This window comes from Ammospiza caudacuta, chromosome 6, assembly GCF_027887145.1.
Source record: "Ammospiza caudacuta isolate bAmmCau1 chromosome 6, bAmmCau1.pri, whole genome shotgun sequence".
Classification (NCBI taxonomy): domain Eukaryota; kingdom Metazoa; phylum Chordata; class Aves; order Passeriformes; family Passerellidae; genus Ammospiza; species Ammospiza caudacuta.
This window is the reverse complement of record NC_080598.1, coordinates 57,236,108-57,255,670: the sequence shown is the minus strand read 5'-3', so window position 1 is coordinate 57,255,670 and position 19,563 is coordinate 57,236,108. Positions and strand designations below refer to the sequence as shown.

Below are 19,563 nucleotides of genomic sequence, written 5' to 3'. Positions count from 1 at the left end.
GCCTAGCAGGATTTTTTTTTAGGATTTACATGAGAGGCAGCTCCAAAGTGAAGGCTGACAGGTTTTATCTCCATCCCTTTGCTCACTCCAGTGTGTGCTCACTGCTTAAAACCAAGCTCCAGCAGCTGTCAGCCTGCTAAGTGCAGCTGTTTTACATGTCTGCTCACATTTGCAAATGCCTGGCTGTGCTTTCTGAAACTCTCCAATAAATGCTCTCTTGAGTTAGTTCATCAGCCAAGACAACTTTATCTGCTCTAGAAGTGGCCCCACATTCCTCTGTGCAAGCACCCTGGTGCAGCAGAGCCCTGTGGCTGCTGCTGGCAAGATCTGAGCACGGGGCTTGCCCCAGGCAAAGAGCCCTTGGCACCTGCTGGCCCCTTCTCTGGGCTCCAGTGTAAGCAGTAACTGGGCTTTTATGTCGGTGCTGACCTCCCAAGTTAAGTTCAGCAAACATTATCTGGCAAATCTGATGTGTCACATTTCAAAGGAAAGAGTTTCCCACCTCAATCCAGGTCTGATTTCTTTACAGGTAAAGGATAAAACCCTTTGGGAACCAAGCACTTCTTGGAAGCAAGGTTAAGAGCAATAAACTTTCCTCCTTACCAATAGACTGAAATGTCTTTTCTGTTAGGAGCACACATCTATCCCCACAGGGCCAGGTCAGTGCTCTATAACTCATCTTACAAAACTGAAATACAATTTTTGATGATCAGAGCTGGGTAAGGATCAGAAAACTGGCCTGACACATTTCATTTGTAATGAAAAAAGTTTTTATTGAAGAGATGTGGCATTCACAAAGAAATGCTTTCCCTGCACAGATAGAGTGAGATTTCAAGATAATATGCATGACAAATGATTTGTAATGAAGCTGTGAATTAATGTCTTTTCTGAGAATTCCCTGAGTGCCCTCCTCTGTATCTGGACTGTATCTGTGACCTCTTACCAGCACACAGAAATAATTTTTGGTTGCCCAATGGAAACACCAGCCTGAATTCCCATGTGCATTATGTTTGGGGTCTCTGTCACTCATCTGCTTCTCTAAACACTGCCTGGGAAGTGGCACACTGATAAAATGAGCATAAACAGCCCTGGGATTGAGCAGTGATTTGAGACCTGCAGCTGATCTCAGATTGGATGTGGTTGGGAAATTAAATTAGGAAATTACCTGGAACTGGACATTAATTGTGGTGTCTTGTGCTGGACAAGGATTCATGCCAAGATGGAAAAATGAAATTGGGATTGTGAGGAAACTATAACTTGAGGACAGTTTAATTTGGATTTCTGTGCCAGAGTGATCTGAGCACAACTCACATTTCCCTTTTTTGTGCCTTTTGCTTTCTGGCATCCTGGCCTTGCAGTTTTGGGTCCTACAGCAGAGGGGCTGCTCTGGTGTCTTCCCAAGCATGGTATGGGGCAGGCAGCTGCTCAGCCCCAGGAATGAAATGCCATCTGTTCCTGCCATGTATTGGACAGCAATGTCCCCTTGCTGTGCTGCTCTGTTCTCAGCTTGATGCCCAGCAGGAACGTGCTTAAGGTTATTTTCTTCCAGCCCTGCTCCTTCTGCCAGCCAGGGGATAACAGAGCTGATCCCAACCCCAGGCAGCCCCTAAATGACTTTTCCAAGGCTCAGGAAAGTTATTCCAGTTCTGGTGAGCCTTTGGTCCCCTTGCAATAGCTTGGTAGGGGTGTGACAGCCTGGGCTAGGAACAAAACCACTGGGTCTGTAGGGGCTGGATGGAGTGCACCCTGTCTATTACTGCCACTGAGGCTGTTGGCCAGATTTTTACAAACTTGGGTCGAAATTTCCTGGGATCCAGCAGCTAGGATGAGGCCAGTCTGCTGGTTTGGGGTATTTGTGTGTGTGCGATGGCAATCAACAGGGTGTTGACATCAGTGACATCAGTGTCCTGTGTCATTTGGGGGATCCCCCACTGGCGGTCCCGGCCCTGCTGGAGACTCACGGACTGATTTAACCCCCTGGGCGCCAGAGGGTAGTGACAGCCAGATTTTCCCGAAGAGAAAACACAACAGCTGTTCCTCTCTCCTCTCCTCTCCTCTCCTCTCCTCTCCTCTCCTCTCCTCTCCTCTCCTCTCCTCTCCTCTCCTCTCCTCTCCTCTCCTCTCCTCTCCTCTCCTCTCCTCTCCTCTCCTCTCCTCTCCTCTCCTCTCCTCTCCTCTCCTCTCCTCTCCTCTCCTCTCCTCTCCTCTCCTCTCCTCTCCTCTCCTCTCCTCTCCTCTCCTCTCCTCTCCTCTCCTCTCCTCTCCTCTCCTCTCCTCTCCTCTCCTCTCCTCTCCTCTCCTCTCCTCTCCTCTCCTCTCCTCTCCTCTCCTCTCCTCTCCTCTCCTCTCCTCTCCTCTCCTCTCCTCTCCTCTCCTCTCCTCTCCTCTCCTCTCCTCTCCTCTCCTCTCCTCTCCTCTCCTCTCCTCTCCTCTCCTCTCCTCTCCTCTCCTCTCCTCTCCTCTCCTCTCCTCTCCTCTCCTCTCCTCTCCTCTCCTCTCCTCTCCTCTCCTCTCCTCTCCTCTCCTCTCCTCTCCTCTCCTCTCCTCTCCTCTCCTCTCCTCTCCTCTCCTCTCCTCTCCTCTCCTCTCCTCTCCTCTCCTCTCCTCTCCTCTCCTCTCCTCTCCTCTCCTCTCCTCCCCTCCAAGCACTGAAACCATTCACAGGGGCAGCTCGGGCTGCGGGCGAGGGAGCAGCCGTGTCCGGAGGAGGCATCGGACCGCACCGCAATCCATTGCATTGCACTGCGCATCCTCCCTCCCTCCTTCCCTCCCCACCGCCTACTGCTGCAGCCTGCCTTCCTCCCTCCATCCCTCCATCCTCCCCGCTTCCCACCTCACATCGCTCCCTCGTGTATCCCTCCTCCTACATCCCTCCCTCCTGCATCCCTCCTCCAGCATCCCTCTCTCCACTCCTCCCTCCTGCATCCCTCCCTCCTACATCTCTCCCTCGTGTATCCCTCCTCCAGCATCCCTCCCTCCTGCATCCCTCTTTCCACCCCTCCCTCCTGCATCCCTCTTTCCACCCCTCCCTCCTGCATCCCTCCTCCTCCATCCCTCTCTCCACCCTTCCCTCCTCCCTCTGCCTGCGCAGAGCCGCGGACATGGCGCTCAGCAATTTCCTCTTCGCTCAGTGCATCTGCTATTTCCTGGCCTTCCTCTTCAGCTTCATCGTGGTGGTGCCACTCTCCGAGAATGGCAACGACTTCCACGGCCGCTGCCTGCTCTTCACCGAGGGCATGTGGCTCAACGCCAACCTGACGGTGGAGCGGCAGCGCTTCACGGTGCAGGAGTGGGGGCCCGAGGCCGCCTGCCGCTTCAGCATCTTCACCGGGCTCCTGTCCCTGCTGCTGGCCACAGTGCAGGCCTGGAGGACCCTCTTCTTCCTCTGCAAAGGGCACGAGGAGTGAGTATCCCTGGGGCTCAGCCCGTCCCTGCCACAGCCCGGGGCATGTGGGAGCAGCCCGGGGGTGAAGTGCTGGGGTTTTCACCATCCAGGTCATTGGGCTGCCCAGAGGGGTTTGGGGAGAGCTGGTGTATCACCCATGTCTGTCTGTCTGTCTGTCTGTCACACACCAGGCACTCTCCCAGCCGTGTCCAGGACCTTCACCATGGGATGCTTCTGTGGGGTGAGGGGTCAGACCCACCCACAGGCCTTTGGCAGTCCAGTGTGGGCACCCAGCTGCAGTGGGCCTGGGAGGATTTGGGGGCTGTGGGGAGTGAGCCTGGGAGGATTTGGGGGCTGTGGGGAGTGAGCCTGGGAGGATTTGGGGGCTATGGGGAGTGGGCCTGGGAGGATTTGGGGGCTGTGGGGAGTGGGCTTGGGAGGATTTGGGGGCTGTGGGGAGTGGGCCTGGGAGGATTTGGGGGCTGTGGGGTGATGCTGGAGGCTGGGGCTCACAGGGGCCTCTTGACCACGGTCCCACAACACACCCGTGCCAAAGGAGGCCCTCCCCAGGTGTGCACTGGGCCTGTGAAAAACCTTGAAACAACATGGTTGTGTGTGGGGGGCCATGAGGGAGAAGTTGGTGCCTCCCCTCTCATTTTGGTGCTGCTTTTTCTGTGTACATGGCAGCTACTGCAGACAACAACTATTGCTTGGTTACAGCATGAGAGCAGTGCTGAGAGCTCCTGCAGCAGCTCAGGGTGGCACTGAGGGCTGGCTCCTGTGTCACACAAGCCAAGGGACAATCCTGTAGCAGTGTGGGGAAGGATTCCACAGCATCCCACCCCAGCAGGGGTGCTCAGAGGCTTGGTGGGCCAGGCATCAGCTCAGGAGCGCTGTGATGTTCTGTGCTTGCCTCTCTGGTGGCCTCAGAGGGCAGAGACCCAGGTGCAGGTAACCCAGGTGCTACAGCGCCAGGGCTGGACAATGCATTGGTGCCTGTCTAAACTAGGCAAATATTTTCCCCATGGTTTAGGAACCATGCCAAGGGTTAATCATTCCCATCCAAGTCTATTTGGACTAGAGGTTTCTTGAGTAAGGGACTGGTAACCCTGGAGACTGGGTAGCAGTGTTGTCTTTCTGGCTCTTTCCAACCACTCTCAACCTGTCTAATACTCAAACATGCTGCCGTAACTGAGGACCAGAAACTTATTCCATATTAAAACATACCTTACACTAAATACAACCACAGAGTTCTTAATATCTTTGAGTTCAGCTTCCTCTGGTGATCCAATATCTGTAGAGGGTTAATTGCACATCAGTGCTTTGCAGGTCAGAGCTAGCTGATTTTTAGAAGAAACCAGCAGTGAAAACCCTGTTATGGTGACATTTGGATTAGATGTTTGGCCTGCTTCCAAAAGTGGCTGTTAACTTCAAAACTGTTGGGCAGGCCCCTGAAAAGTGTCCCTTCAGGAGCTCCTTCAGGCTCCTTTGAGAGTTGTGTAACTCTGTTGATAGCTGCTCCAGGCAAGAAAGGCAGAGGGCTGTGTGGTGATGGGGAACAAAGACAAAGCAAGTTGGGATAATGAGATACCCACACAAGGCCACAGGATGGTACAACATGGCAAGATGCTTGGGAACAGCATTTTCTTGGTAAGAAGGAAAGTCTGTCCTGTTCCACATCAGCCACCATATGAAAAGCAGGCCAGGCTCACACTGTCCTGATTTTAGACAGCCGTTTGTTAACAGTTCAAATGGGTGCAAAACCATTTCTGTTTGGATGGAGGGATAAATGTGAACTCCTCACCACCCATGAAAATTGTCTGTTCTGATTAGAGGTTAGCTGAGGGGGAGCCAGAATGCCATAACTGATGATCCTGTTGAGGAGGATCACTGCTCCTGGGCCAGCTCCAGGGTGAGCCAGCCAAGGCAGTCAGGGTTAGTTAGCACCCTTTGCATCTTCCATGTCCAATGGCTTTGAATGATTGCTGACATGCAATCTAGCAGTTATGACTGCTAAAAAACCTTAAAAGGGTCTAAGCACCCCTTGTCTCAGCAGCCTGGGACTCTTCAGCTCAGTTGGAGGATAAAGGAACAACTCAGATACTTCATTGCTAGGATTGCAAAGCAACTTCAGGTATAAACATTCATTATTAAAGGGCATTCACTCAATCTGTAATGCATAGCTTGAAGTTCTAATCTAAGGAGGAAAAATCAGGTAATCTAGAGATCCAAATAAGCAGTCTGTCAGGATGCCCTGGCACTGGTGATGGTTTTTCTTGCCAGATGCAAATCAGGTGCAAGGCTTAGCCCTGCTTTGTCAGTGTGAGGTCAGATCCTGGGCCATGGAACCTCTCTTGCTGCAGGGTAGGAAACAGAGGGAGAACTGCAGATCCTGGGCTCTGATGACCCGCTGAACAGTCCTGGTTACTGGTCCTTCTCTAGAGCTGTTACTAATTCTGGTGCCACTTCTGTTTTAAAACAATTTTGTTTTATTCTGTGAACAGCTCAAGTCTTTTCTGCCTCCCAGGCCAGCATTCCATGCTAAGGTGCACACAGAGGATATGATCTGACTTCAGCAACGCTTGGGATGAAATCCAGGCTAGGTGGAAGTCAGGGCAGAGAACCTGCAGAATTCTGGAACCTCAAGCAGCTCTCACTGTATGGGTGACCTCAGCACACAGCAGAGCTGAGCTGATCTACTTCACCAAGCCCAGCTAAACCAGAGCAGGATTCAGCTTATTGTTCATCCAGAAGTCAGGTGTCCTGGCATCCATCACCCATTACAGTCTCTAGGGGCACTTCTTGAAGGTGGTTTATTTCACTTTTCTATCAGTCTTGGCGTGGAACAGCTGTTACTTTGGAGAGAGCCTAGACAGTCCCTCTAGGGCCTCATCAACCCAGAGCAAACATCCTAACTCTGCTGATAATTGCTTCCTCATCTCATTTTAAAGAACTTCCCCTGAGGTCACAAGTGTATCATGTATAACCTGTAGAAATTAGGATTGTCCAGCCCAGAACCTTCCAGGACTCAGGCACTCATTTAAAAAGCCTCTTGGCTTTTCATTTGATGAGCAACCAGAGAAAAGAAATGACTGAGGCTTTTTTTTTCTTCTCTGGGGTAAGTAGAATCATTCTATCACCAGCACAATGGTGAGAAATTTGTCATATTCATCTTTACCACTCACTGAATAGGTTGACCTGCCTCCTGGAGCTGCCAGCCTTTCCCCAGCCTGGAGCAGATGCCCAGTTTTTACATAATGTCACATTCCAAGGTGTCCTATTGTAAACAGCCACTTAGAGAAGTTTCAAGTAGAGAAGGGCTTTGCTGGGTGACTGGGATTAGAAACTTTTCACAGCTAAAATTCAGGTGAGGAGTTAAAGAGTGAAAATGAGTGAGAGATTCCATGGCCTTATGGGAAATCTGTAAGCATCCCACCCATCCCTTTCCAAACACTGCTTGTGCTGAGGGCAGGCCCTGCTGGGGCAGATTTAATGGGGCTGAGATGATAAGTTGATATTCAGCAGGCAGACACAGCATACTGACACCAAAGCCAGAGAAATCCTGGGAGAATCTGGCCTGCTCTGCAAATTGCCCATAAAACTGAGATTCGTGTCCTATGATGGCAGTACCTTGTGTTACATTGCTTAAAGTGATTGTAGCTATCAGTTCTGTGTTTTTTATTTTTAGTTTCTCTCTTCTAGGCAATTTTTGTCCCAATTATCACTTAAGTAATGTAATAATTTTAGCTGCAGTTACTACATAACTTGAGCTAATGACATTTATTTTAACAATGGTGATTTTCATCATTACAGCTAATGAAAGCCACATTGTGTATGAACAATCACCACTCATTATACAAAGTCACATCTTCTTATGTTTAAAAAAGAAATCAAAATCAAAAGCATTTGCAAGCAAAGGTAGTGTGACTCAAAATCGAGCCCATAGTATTTCAATGTATTAGGTGTTGTTAATTAAAGATGTGTTTTAAATGGGAACTGATATCTTTGAGCCCACTCTGTGCTGCTTACAGAGACTGCTGATGTTGTGTTTCAGCTGTTTATGAGTTACATTTTTCTTCCCTTTTATTACAGCTCTTTCTTTTACGCCTTCCTGAATCTGCTGATCAGCGCCTTTGTGGTGTTCATCACATTTATTGCCAGCACTATAGTGAGTGTAGGATTTAACATGTGGTGTGATGCAATTACTGAAAAAGGAAGCATGCCAGATAGGTTAGTATTGAAGAATACATTTTATTCCTTTTATTTTTTTTTCATATAGGCACAATTGAGCTGTGCTGTTACAAAATGTAGTTATTACACGCAAGGTGGGCAAGGGGGAGAAGGCATCTATAATATGAAAATCCAGAGTTTTTTCATGTGGAACAAAACAAAGCAAATCAAACTTCTTTTTGTTTGTTTATTTAGAAGCCCACAAAGAAAAGTGTGTTTCCATCATATTTTGTGGTCATGATAACATGAAAAACAAATCCATTGTGTTAAATTTTTTTTGTTTCCAGAGGAATGCTAGACTTAGAGTTTTTCTAAGAATAGGGGGAGTTGTGAGCAGGGCAGGGGGCTGGAGGCCAGGATTCCTAGCTTGCAGTCTTGGTTCTGCCCCCAACCCACTGTGTGACACCAGGCAAGTCACTTATCCTGCCTGTGCCACAGCTCATCATCAGACAAAACATTTGGGGTAGAGTTCCTTGCCTTGTAGTGATGCTCTGGATGCCCTGAGAGCCACAGGATGGAAAGCACATTGTAAGTGCCAAGTACAGATGGCTGACTGTTACAGTCACAAAATGCACAGCTCCTAAAATTGCCCAGTGTATCCCACAATGCTTATGCTCCTTATAGGGAACATGATAAGCCAAAGAAGATTTTCTCCTGTCAAAGAAATAATGACGAAAAGAGAGGAAAATGTGACATTTTATGTCATATGATATTGAATAAATGTACTACTTGAAGCATACATTTATGTTGCTGCACATTGTCATATGTTGTAAAATGCCATAGTGAATGTTCTGTTTAGGGCTGCAACGATTAATCGAATTACTCGAATATTCGGTTAAAAATTCAGTTCCAAAAAGCATCTAATCGAATATTCGGGTAAGAACCCGAGATGACCGACAGCACTGAAAAGGAGAGAGAAGAGGCTGCAGAAATCAACCAAGAGGTAGAATGACAATCTCAAAATCCTGGGATATTTTTCACACCAATAATGGTCCAAGTTATTTGTAAAATCTGTAGGCAGCCCCTATCTTACCATCAGACTATCGTCTCCTTGCTGGAGCATCCGAAACAAAAACACAATTCCTTCTTCTGAGGCTTTTCCTGATGAAGTCAAAAGGTAACAGAGGATCATACACTTTGTTTCATTGAGGGGTGAAAAAACCAACCTGGGGTGATGCCAGGGGCAAATCTGTGGGAGGCGAGGGGGCAGTGGGAAAGAGGGGATTAAGGATGCTGTTCATAATAACTATCACAATTCCACTTATGAAAGATTTGTGTTATCACTTACAAGATTTTTTTTTTTTTTGTAAAAGAAAGTAATTCTTATCTTAGTTTTAGAGAAGATCAGCAAACAACCTGATGATTGCAATAACTTAATCATCTTTTGATAGAATGTGCCATTGTGACTGTTCAAAATACATTTAATATGTTTTTTCATTTTATATTTGGTTTACCTAGAATATTTTAAATTTTTTCTTTTGTTTTTCCCTTCCAAATGCCTTTCTGAGTAGCTGTGAAGAGTTGCAGGATATAGATCTTGAGCTGAACTTGGAAAACTCTGCTTTCTATGACCAGTTTGCTATTGCACAGGTAGGTCAGACTAAGTCATGGTTCTATTCCTGTTAATTTGCCATTTGCTTATTGACCTGGGATTGCTGGAGCTGAACTACCATTCTCAGAAATCAATGGGAATGTTTCCACTGACTTCAGTAAGTGCTGAATCAGAATGATAGTGATGGGCACATTTGCCTTTTAAATTCAAAACAGACAGTTTTGAATACAGGTGTGTTAAAGCTTCACCCTACCACTAATCTTTGTTAATCATGACAGAAAATTCATTGTTCATCCAAAGGATGAGATCTGCAAGAGTTGCAGCACTTTGGTGTCCTGGATCTCTCAGTTACTGTTCAAAATAACTTCTGACCTGCACCACATTGTTGGGTTCCTAGTTTTACCTTCCTTGACTTTGAGATCACGTAAGCTATATAAATATTAGACCATTGAAAATAATCAAAGATTTATTCATTCAGATAGGGCTGTTTTCTGATGGATCCATGAGAATTAGACCCCTAAGGCTGTCAGACCTTTCTGTTGAATATTCTAGCTCCAAGCCAATGATCAGCCAGTGAACACTGGGACATGAGCACATACTAATTTTGCAGGGATGACAGGCCCATCCCTGCAGGGCTGTACCCTTACAAAAGCTTATGTTATCCCACATGGACAGAGGCATTAGCTTGTCTGGAACATTCCTTGAAGGTAACCCTGCCTCTTGGGCATGAGCCAGTTTTTTGTCTTTGTTGCCAACATTGGCATCTAGATGCCCAGCTCAGGCATAACTGCATTTAGGAATGAAATATGCCTTTGTATGAAGAACCCCAGACTCCCAGGATTTAGCTTGGCATGACTCCATGGGTTTTGGTGCAGCTGACGTTTGCATAATCACCTGGACAGCTGACTTTGTTTCCACAATACTGTGGAAACGCAATACTGTACTGACCTCTTTATGATTTCTTTGCTTCTCCAGTTTGGTCTCTGGGCTGCCTGGCTGACTTGGCTGGCAATTACCATCCTGGCTTTCCTGAAGGTTTATCACAACTACAGGCAGGAGGATCTGCTAGACAGCCTGATCCATGAGAAGGAGCTGCTGCTAGGAAGATCCCCTTCACGATCCTCTTTGCAAGATGACAAAAGTGGCATGATCTAAAGTGTAAGCAAATTTCCAGGGCAGGATCTAGATTTTATTATTCAGTAATGTGAGCTGAAGTTGAGTCAGGGTATTGAGTGTGTGAGATCTTTTCTTTTCCTGAAATGAAACGTAATTGTGAATTACTCACTTCCCCCATGAGAAATTGTTGGCAGAAATACTGATATTAAGATAAAGAGAATGAACTACCCTATGTGCCTGTGGCACAGCAAAATTTCTGTCCTGTGCAGGCAAAATTTGTAACCTGCCCTTGTCAGCAGAGCTCCCACGTGCCCATCGCTGGCTTTTGGGACAGGGGACATTTCTGAGGACTGAGCTGGCAAGACCAGGCTACAGCATCCAGGTTATTTCTTCAAACCATTCTTCAACAATAGATGTAACTGGAGCTGTATTCAGTCCCTGCTCTCTCCCTCTCCTCCCTTTTGCCATTGGAGCTGCCCCTTGTGGTGTTTTTATCCTGGGAAGCTGCAGCTCTGGTTGGGATGCTCTCACTGTCTCTGCTTTTGCTGTGTGTGGATACAGTGCTGACAAACATGTTGCTCCTGCTCTGATTTTATTTCAAACATAGAGACCTATGTTCCAGACTTGATATTTAATATTGGACAGTGTTAATGAATTCCATGAAACCTGTGTATTATTATAGCACCTGTCAAAAACTGTGTATAATATGGAAGGATGAAGAAGAACATTTTTTTCTGGTTGTGGCTTTGTTTCTTCTTAGATTTTGGCATGAGCAGCATTTATTATGACTCCTGAAGTGAACTGTAGCTAGAAATTGCTGAAGCTTGCATACTAAGAAATTAAGCTGAATAGATAGTAATAATGCTTGTGCATTTATAAATGTAACTTGGTCCCTAACATTGTATACTATTCTGTTTTGAATATTAGAATTTATTTGTGATATTTATTTCATGTAGGGTGTGCAAAATTACTGTAAGCATTTGCATTGTAGGTTTCTAGATATAAACATAGCAAGGAGTTCAAAGAGCTGAGTTATTTTATTGATAGTTCAGTGCTGAATGAGTCCATTCTCCCCACTCATGGGCAGGAGTTCCAGGGCAGATAAATTTTGCTGTGAAAAGGATAAAGAATTGCTGTTTACACAAAGCTCACTGGTGACTGTGTTGTTGCTTTCAGTTTTATTTGGCCAGTGCTTCAACAAATCAGGTGGATTGTTGAGATCAGAGGTAGCGCTGATGATTAAGAGGAGTCACTCAGAGGAGTGTGGGGTTTGCATGGCAGAGAAGTAAAGCTGTGCTAGGATTAGGCATTTATCCCCAGGTACCATTGCACAGAAGGCCCCAAATCAGCAGAAAACTTAAGCAAACAACTAAGTTTGGACTGAAGATTTTTTTGGGAGTACACTGACACTGCCTGTGGTACCTGTGTTTGAGTTGAGACTGAATTTATTGTAACAGAAGTGCAAACCACACATGATTATATGACCTGGTAAATCAGAATGAGGGGAGAGAGGACAGCAGGCTTCTCCCACATCAGAGCTCAAGCCTGGGGTTAGCACAACCATGCAGATTTACTGTTGGCTTCTAGGGACTCTCTGATGCTTAGCTAAGTACCAGCTTAAGCATTTCATTGAAACAGAATTTCATGTCATGACAAATCCCTCAATTATAATGTATTTTAGGGCATAAAATTTGACATTGTATTTAAGTGCCAAAATGTTCTCACAGGTTTAGAGAAAAAACCCTCCATGGGCCCTAAGCAGTAATCCAGCCCTGTGAATATTGCTTACAGCCCCAGCTAAACACTGCTTATAGCCACAGCTCTCTGTAGAGAGGCCTTGTTCTTCAGCATGATTTCTGCACTCAAGAAAATGCAATTCCTCTGAAAGCTTTGCAGCAGTGGCATATTTTTTTTTTTTTTTTTTTTTTTTTTTTGTAGTTGGGAGTTCACATCAGAGGAGGACTCCTGGAGAGGGAATCAGAGATCAAGTTAATTATTGCCAGTTTAAAATTCGGATATCAGGACTGTCAGAGTGCCTTTTTAAAAATTCATTTTGTCTAATAATTTGGATATTAAGAAAAGTCTCTTCACTGAAAGGGTTGTCAAGCACTGGAACAGGCTGCCCAGGGAAGTGGTGGAGTCGCCATCCCTGGGTGTATTTAAAGGAAAGGTGGATGTGGTACTGAGCGACATGGTTTAGTGCTGGCCTTTGCAGTGCCAGGTTAATGGTTTGACTGGATGATCCTAGAGGTCTTTTTCAACCTAAATTACTCTGTCTCTAGTAGGAGATACACTCTTGCAAGCACCTGAGTCCCTTGCCAGGGAATGTTCTTCTTCATACCCTGAAGAAGAGCTTGGGTCTTGCAAGTTAGCCTGTTTTCCCAGTTTCCCCAGTTGCCCCAGTTTTTCCAGCTGTGAAAGGCAGTCTCACTTTCACTCAGCAGTGATGTCTCTTGCCACAAATTACCTCAGTGCTTGCCTTACTCCTTGTGTGGAACCATGATGCTGCTTTGTATAACATATTTTATGAATATGCAAAATCAGACTTAGGCTGAAGTGAGGGGTGGGTTGAGACCACTGTTCCTGGTGTTTCCTGAGGGTTTGAAGAACCATGAGACAGAAGATAACAGGTGTCTTCTTGTGGTTCTTGCTCTGAGGTACCAAGGCCCAAACTTTGCTTCTGAAAGAGAGGATGCTGCTTGTGGGTGAGGCTGTCTGGAGCTCGTGCTCTCTTCTACCTCTCCTGTCCCAAGGTCTTTTTCCTCCTTTCCACTTCCCTGAAGAACAGCAAATGCTGGTCCTGGGTTTGGAGTTGCCATGCAAAATGGAAAGAGGCTGAAGCTCTCCTATGAGTCCCATGTGAATGGGGCTGTTTTTCACAGCTTTCCCATACCAGTCTGGTTTTCACAGCTTCCCTGCCTTCACCAGAGCTGGTATCTCCTGACAAGATCAGTGATGCTTAAAAGCAGAACTGTTTTTGATGGAAGCACCTGTGTGAGTCAGAAGGCCGAGCATGTAGTGAGAAGGCTGACCCAAAGGGAGGAAGGGTATCCTGCAACTCCCAGTTTTTGGACACACTTGGTGTTTTTTTATTTGCACTAATTTTTCTGCAACCTCTTCTCCTAAAGCTTAGGCACTCAGGCCAAGCTGGTGGTGCCAAGCTGGAAATGTGTAAGAATTGTGGTGTAATTTATGCACACACACATACCTACCTGTGGTATAATTTATGCACACATCCATACCTACCTGTGGTATAATTTATGCACACATCCATACCTACCTGTGCTCTCTCTCATGCACTTCTCTCTTTTGCACATTTCTGACGCCTGATTTTAGTTACCCATTGCCAGCCAGCATATCGTGGGGCTGAATCAAATTTTGCATTTCTGTGACATTTCAATACCTTTAATTTGCCATGTCCAAAGGCAGGGAACGCTCTAGCAAGAGTTGTATTCAAAGAACTAGAACACTGTATGGTACTTATACTGTATTTATTTATTTATTGTCACATGGTGCAAGGGGAAAAAGCTTTGTGGCCTTTCCAAGGCACTGGGCTGTTGCCACACTATTACTCTGTTGTACCAAATAAATTTTCTGGCTACCATCTGTGGTTAAATTCCCCACCATTTCCCTGCCAACAGTCCTCATTGGGCTGGGAGAATCTGAGCTAACAAGTATCATCTGAGCTTTTAGACTAATGCTGTTTCTTATTATTTTTTATAATGGAGAAACAATTGGAGCCATCTTTTGGAACAGAACTTCCTCATGAGTGCATTCATGCTCAAAACATCTTATACCACTGACTCATGAGGCATCTTTGAGCTGGGAAATTTCAGTGGGAATCACAAAAATAAGAGCATGATGATTTACTGTAAAAACTGCAGGACACATTTGTACTATAGCAGTGATTCTATGGCCCCTTAAAAAAGGAGGTGTTATAAAAACCAGTGATGGATGATTGAGTGTACAGACCTTGTCATGAAAGCATTCTCTGTGTGTGTACAATGTACACAGATAAATGCCAGTTCCACTGCTCTTCTGTGATGTGGGTACAAGTTCTTCTCTGAACAAGCAGCTTTGGCTGGACTAGTTGTTAGAATGCCTTAAATTTCTACATTTCCTTTTACTCAGCACTGGGACTTTACTCAGCAATGACAATGAAAAAAATGACAATAGTTATTATGATACCCAGAGGTGGAATTGATGTGGGCAGAGTAGGAAAGCACTGGCCAATGCATAACCTGCCAAAGGCTGAGATGAGTTTCTAATGCAGGTTTGCAGGTGTTTTAATTCTTCCCTTTTATCTGAATAACATCCTGCTGCTAGTCTAAATTAGTCCAGGTGGGAACAAAGTCAGATTTCCCTTCAAGGCCTTCACTCCTCCAATCAGCATGGAACATTGCTGATTTAACCTGTGTAGTGTTCAGGATGGAAGCAGAGTTGCAAGGAAGAGGAGCTGACACTTTACAGTCATGTTGCACACAAACCTGGTATTGGGTATATGTGGGTTTTGTCATCTCCCTTTTTCAAAGCCTTCTCAAACATATTGTATGTAAAATCACTTTTACCATTTAAATTATAACTTTAGCAAAAATTCAGGCAGTAATTTATACTGGAAAGACTGTCAGTACCTTGTGAAAAACCAATCTGGATTATGGCAAAATTTTGGTTTTTTTTCTGTATCAATGGCCTGAGTATCCTTGAGTGAATGAGCATCCTGGCTGTGTCCAGATCCTAAATCTGTGCCTCAGACCATTTCCTTTGCTGATGGAAAGAGCCCATTTTTATCTCTTGGAATCTTTGCTTAGGAGACCACAAATATCCTTTCCTTCTGGTTAGGCAATCTGGGAAAAGAGGAAGGCTTTACCTGCAGTGACAAAATGCTCATGTAACTCCTTAAGCACAGAAATTGTTTTCAAACTATTTCTGTCCATGGCACTAGTGCCTTGAATTACATATTTCTATTTTTGTCCTCCATAAGAAGGAGGAAAACTATCCTGAGTTGTATTTTAGTACTCACATACATGCACCTAAATGTTTGGTTTTTTAAATGACAAAATTCAACTCTGTGATTTATGAAGTTAAGAACTGCACAGAAAACAGGACTTTGATGCTCTCTTGATGTAGAAGGGAACTGCACTCTCTCAGAAAAACTATCTTTGTTTCTGAACAAACAGGAGGTTAGAACTAGAATTTACTTAAGATATTGTAAATACTGCTTTATTTCAGTGCAGGCACTTTATGAATAATGTCTTTGCATCCTGTTGTTGGGAAGAGTATTAGCATAGCCATGCTTTCTCTTTAGTTTTTTTTTTTTTTTTTTCCATGCCAAAGAGTGTAATTGAACTGCTATTGTAAACATAAATTAATGTGAATGTATGCACCCCAGTGCTTAAAGGTCTCTACCTCTCACAGCTACTGAAACTGCTTGAAAAAAAAAGAAAAAAAAACCCTGAATCCATGTGAGAGTTTAAATCCTATTTCCATAGACAGCTAAAGGATTTAGGATTTCATGCTTATTAGCTTGCTGTAAAATCCTCATTGCTAAAAACCAGGCATAAGTACCAGAGAAGTGCTTGTGAATAGCACTTTGCATTGGTCAAATAATGATATAATTTTAGTTTGGGATTTTTTAATTTATTTTTTTCTCACCAAAATAAAAAGACATCAACAGCAATTTGTTAGACATGAAAGGTTATCCTTGATCCCCCTTGAATCCTCCTGCTGGAGCTCTTCTACTTGGATTGAAATTCCTAAATAACAATTATTTAAAGTGCTGGCTCTGGTGTTTATCAAGGAGATAAACTACTTGGAAGCAAGAGCTGCTCACTGAAATAGCTGGAATTATTTGTATGTGGTGGAAGCCCAATATGAGAAGGTTTTGTTCCCCCTTGCTACTCGACTGTGTTGTAAAGTGAGGGTTGAGCCAATCTGCCAGGAGGTGAGAATGATGATTTGTAAGTACTGTTGGCATCTTGGATGATTTCTCACACAAGTGGGTAAACTGTCCTGAGACTAAACTACTCTTTATCTCTCCTTATTTTCTCCTTGTTTTCCCCTAGATTTGGGCAAATTTGACTCCACTGTGGATACAGACTCTGAAGTGTATTTATGAATGTGAGAAAAATCACAGTGTCTATGGAAAATTTTGTCAAAAAATTAAGAAAAGTAGTCAAGGATTTTCCCTGTTCTCATTCACCCTCTCTGGACTGTGCCACTGAACCCTTCCCTTTACAAAAGCCAGACCTGATTTGGGTGATGTGTTGCCTTGGGAGGTTTCCAAGGCTGGTGCCACCAGTCTCTCCAGGAACCTGGTGGAATTAAATGAGTGCTATGTTAAACCATAAAAAAACTGTTTGAAAACTGTCATGGTATCCCACATTACACAGTCCAGACCTCTTCACCCCATCTCTCCTGCAGCAGAGAGAATTATTTCTCCCAATTAACACTGAAATCCAGCAGTCTGTGTCTGAAACACAGCACATCTTCCTGGAACACACAGGATCTGGGTTGCATCAGTGAATCCATTCTATTTTCTAGGCTGCTGCAACACTTTTAGCCATGGTTGTTGAAACAGGGTCCAGCATTTGCCTTCATAAGCTTCTGGCAGCCTCCTTATTAAACCCCATTCTTTGAGAGCAGCAGGCAGCCCCTTTGCTCTGGGGTGCTGAGAAGTTTTGTACTCAACAGAATCCTTCTGGGGGGCACCACTCCACTGGGGTCTACAGCCAGTGCACACTGATGGCATCAGAGCAACTCTGGTCAAACACACTCTAATTAAAACAGCCCAAGCTACACAACTGAGGAATCAATATATGGTGATCTGAAGTACACTCCAGAGAGGTTTTTGAATGTTTATAACCAAAACAAAAATAACAAAACACCCCAACAGTTCCACTGAACTTTCCTCCCTCTGCATCCTTTAATCTTCAAAAACATTTCTGCAAACTTCAGAGAGGATTTTATTGCTATCAAGCTGATTGGGTCTTGTCTCTCACATCCCTTCCTAACAGAGGTATGACAGGACAGTGGCATCAGTCTGAACAGTGCATTTCCTGTGAGGGATTTCAGCTTTTGGGCTGTGACAGGAGGGAGTGGTTTTGACACTTGTTTCAGCCTCTGCTTGGCCTGCTCAGCCCCTACCTGCCTGTGTGGCCTCACAAACTGCAGAGCATCCTCTTGAAGCATGTGCTGACCTTAAGTCAGCTTCTGGAGAGAGCCAGCTGTGCCAGCTGTGCAGGTATCTGGTGTGAAGGTGCTGACATTGCCACCAGGTTTGGAGGAAAGCAGATCCAGATACCCTGCTGCCCTTTGTCCAGTGCAGCTCTTGATTTGCCCAGGGAAGCACTGACGATTCCCAAATCTCTGTAGAGTTGGCATTTGTGAGGACAGCTCATTAGCTCCCATAATTTTAAAAGGTTTTAAAATTTTAAAAGGTTTTGTGTGTTCCACCTGCAAAGATCTGAAGCAGATCTTTCTTGCTTGTAAGTCAGTTCAGAGCCTGAAAGCATTTCAGCCTCTCTGAAATATGTGTCCTCTCATGTATGAACTCAAGAGCTCCTGTCTCTTACAGCCACCTGGGAAAAGCTTTGTAAGAGTCTAGATGATCCAATTTTAAATGTTTAAATTTTTTTTTTTAATGCTGCTTAAGAAGTTCCTACAGTGGGTATTTGGGGAGAAAACAGAACACTTTTTCATAATTTGTTTAACCACTGAAAGCAGTTGAGGAGCAGATCCCTCACCAGTGTACATAGATTATCCTGTGAGCAGCTACACCAGTTCACAGAAGCTGAGGGTAGAGCCTGGCCTGTTTTGAATATTATCTCTATTTGTATGGTGTTTTGCAGTGTAATGACTGCTTTAATTGCATGTGTTTGACAAAACCAGAAAGGGAGTGAGGTTTATTATTGTTTTGATACAGTCTCAAAAGGGAAGCTTTTTACTAGCATTTTAATACAGCCCTTTGTAAACACCCAGCAAAGAAAAATACTGAATCCAATCCTTCTGCTAGTGCAGTCACTGAGTTTCCTGTGGCTTTAGTAGGAGCTGGGCTGGGTTCAGTGTATGTGGTACTCTCCAGCATTACTGATGATGAGTTAATGTGTTTTATATATTGATGCTTTTTGCTGAACAGTGCATCGGCTTTTTATGATTTGGTGAAATATAAAAATAAATTATTTGAAAATTCATTGTTTCTGTGCCTGTTCTTTGAAGGTGAGTTTAAATTGTTACAATATAAGATTAAAAAAATGTTCTCAAAGTCAGTGGTAGAGTCTTTGTAGTCATTCCCCAGCCTCTCCATGCCACAACTTGTGTAGTTAAGGGTACGTCCAACCATCCTCAGCTGCCTGAGCCCTTTTGGATCCTCTTCCAGCAGTTCACCCTAATGCCATTGGAGACAAGGAGAAAATGGTCCTGTGTCAACACGCAGCTGGTTTGTTACCAAATGTAAGGGGAGACCACAGGCTGCATGGTCAGGCCATTTTTCCAAATGCCAGCTGGTTAATTTCCTTCATGTAGCATCAGTCTTTCTCTTCAGAGGTGGGCATAAAGGTTCCCAACAGCTATCTTGGAGCAAAGAATTAACAAGAAATGAGTCCACACTATTATCTTAGAGGTTCCTGAGTTATTCCTTGAGGGCAGTTGGTAACTCTCATTTATAGTCACAAGTTGCCAGCTCTTCTGCTTGTTTCTAAGTGACAAAAGGCAGAAATGACAATTACAATTGCTGCTGTGGGCTCATTTCCAGACTATCAGAGTTGGAGAGATGAAAGGAAGGAAGGGGACTTGAGGCAATCTTTGGGACTGCCTTTCACTGGTGCTAATGCTGAGTGCATCAAAAGGTTAATGCAAAACCATCCAGTGTCATCTCCCTGTGTCTTTTTCTGTCTCCTCTGATCCTGTGGGTATGGATCCTGCTGCTGCTGCAATCAGGTGCTGTCGATGTGCCTGGAGAGGGTGTTGGCAGCTGCCCTCCATCCATTCACACTGCAGGAATGTGCTGAACACTGTCAAAACAACACTTACCCTTCTTCTGCTGTGGTCTGCTTGTTTCTGCTGTATGTTAGTTACATATCTCTGCAACAGGGGATTTAAGCAGCACTTCTACCCCTAGGGACTGCAATTAGTCCATTGTCATGCACAGACCTGCTGCCCTTCCCTGGCCTTTTTTTGTCTACTGCCACCCTGACACTGCTCCTGGGAATGCCTCTACCACTGTCTGCTTCAAAAACTGCACCACAGGTCCTGTCCTACATCACTCCCTCTTTCAGCCCTTTCT

The 19,563-nt window shown here is 44.8% G+C and overlaps 1 protein-coding gene across 1 annotated transcript; it reads left to right on the top strand.

Annotated features, from left to right (window-relative positions):
* The first annotated feature begins 3,101 nt into the window (after positions 1 to 3,101).
* On the top strand, positions 3,102 to 11,894 carry TMEM179 (transmembrane protein 179). The gene is made up of 4 exons (XM_058807635.1): positions 3,102 to 3,403; positions 7,478 to 7,615; positions 9,127 to 9,205; positions 10,143 to 11,894. The coding sequence occupies exons 1-4, from the start codon at positions 3,102 to 3,104 to the stop codon at positions 10,320 to 10,322; spliced, it is 699 nt and encodes a 232-aa protein (XP_058663618.1). The 3' UTR covers positions 10,323 to 11,894.
* The last annotated feature ends 7,669 nt before the right edge of the window (positions 11,895 to 19,563 follow it).

Excerpts from the sequence above, each read along its gene's own strand:
- TMEM179 (XM_058807635.1), top strand. The coding sequence starts at position 3,102 with ATGGCGCTCAGCAATTTCCTCTTCGCTCAGTGCATCTGCTATTTCCTG. Across the intron at positions 7,616-9,126 it reads AAAGGAAGCATGCCAGATAG|CTGTGAAGAGTTGCAGGATA; the intron begins GTTAGTATTGAA and ends CTTTCTGAGTAG. Across the intron at positions 9,206-10,142 it reads ACCAGTTTGCTATTGCACAG|TTTGGTCTCTGGGCTGCCTG; the intron begins GTAGGTCAGACT and ends TTGCTTCTCCAG.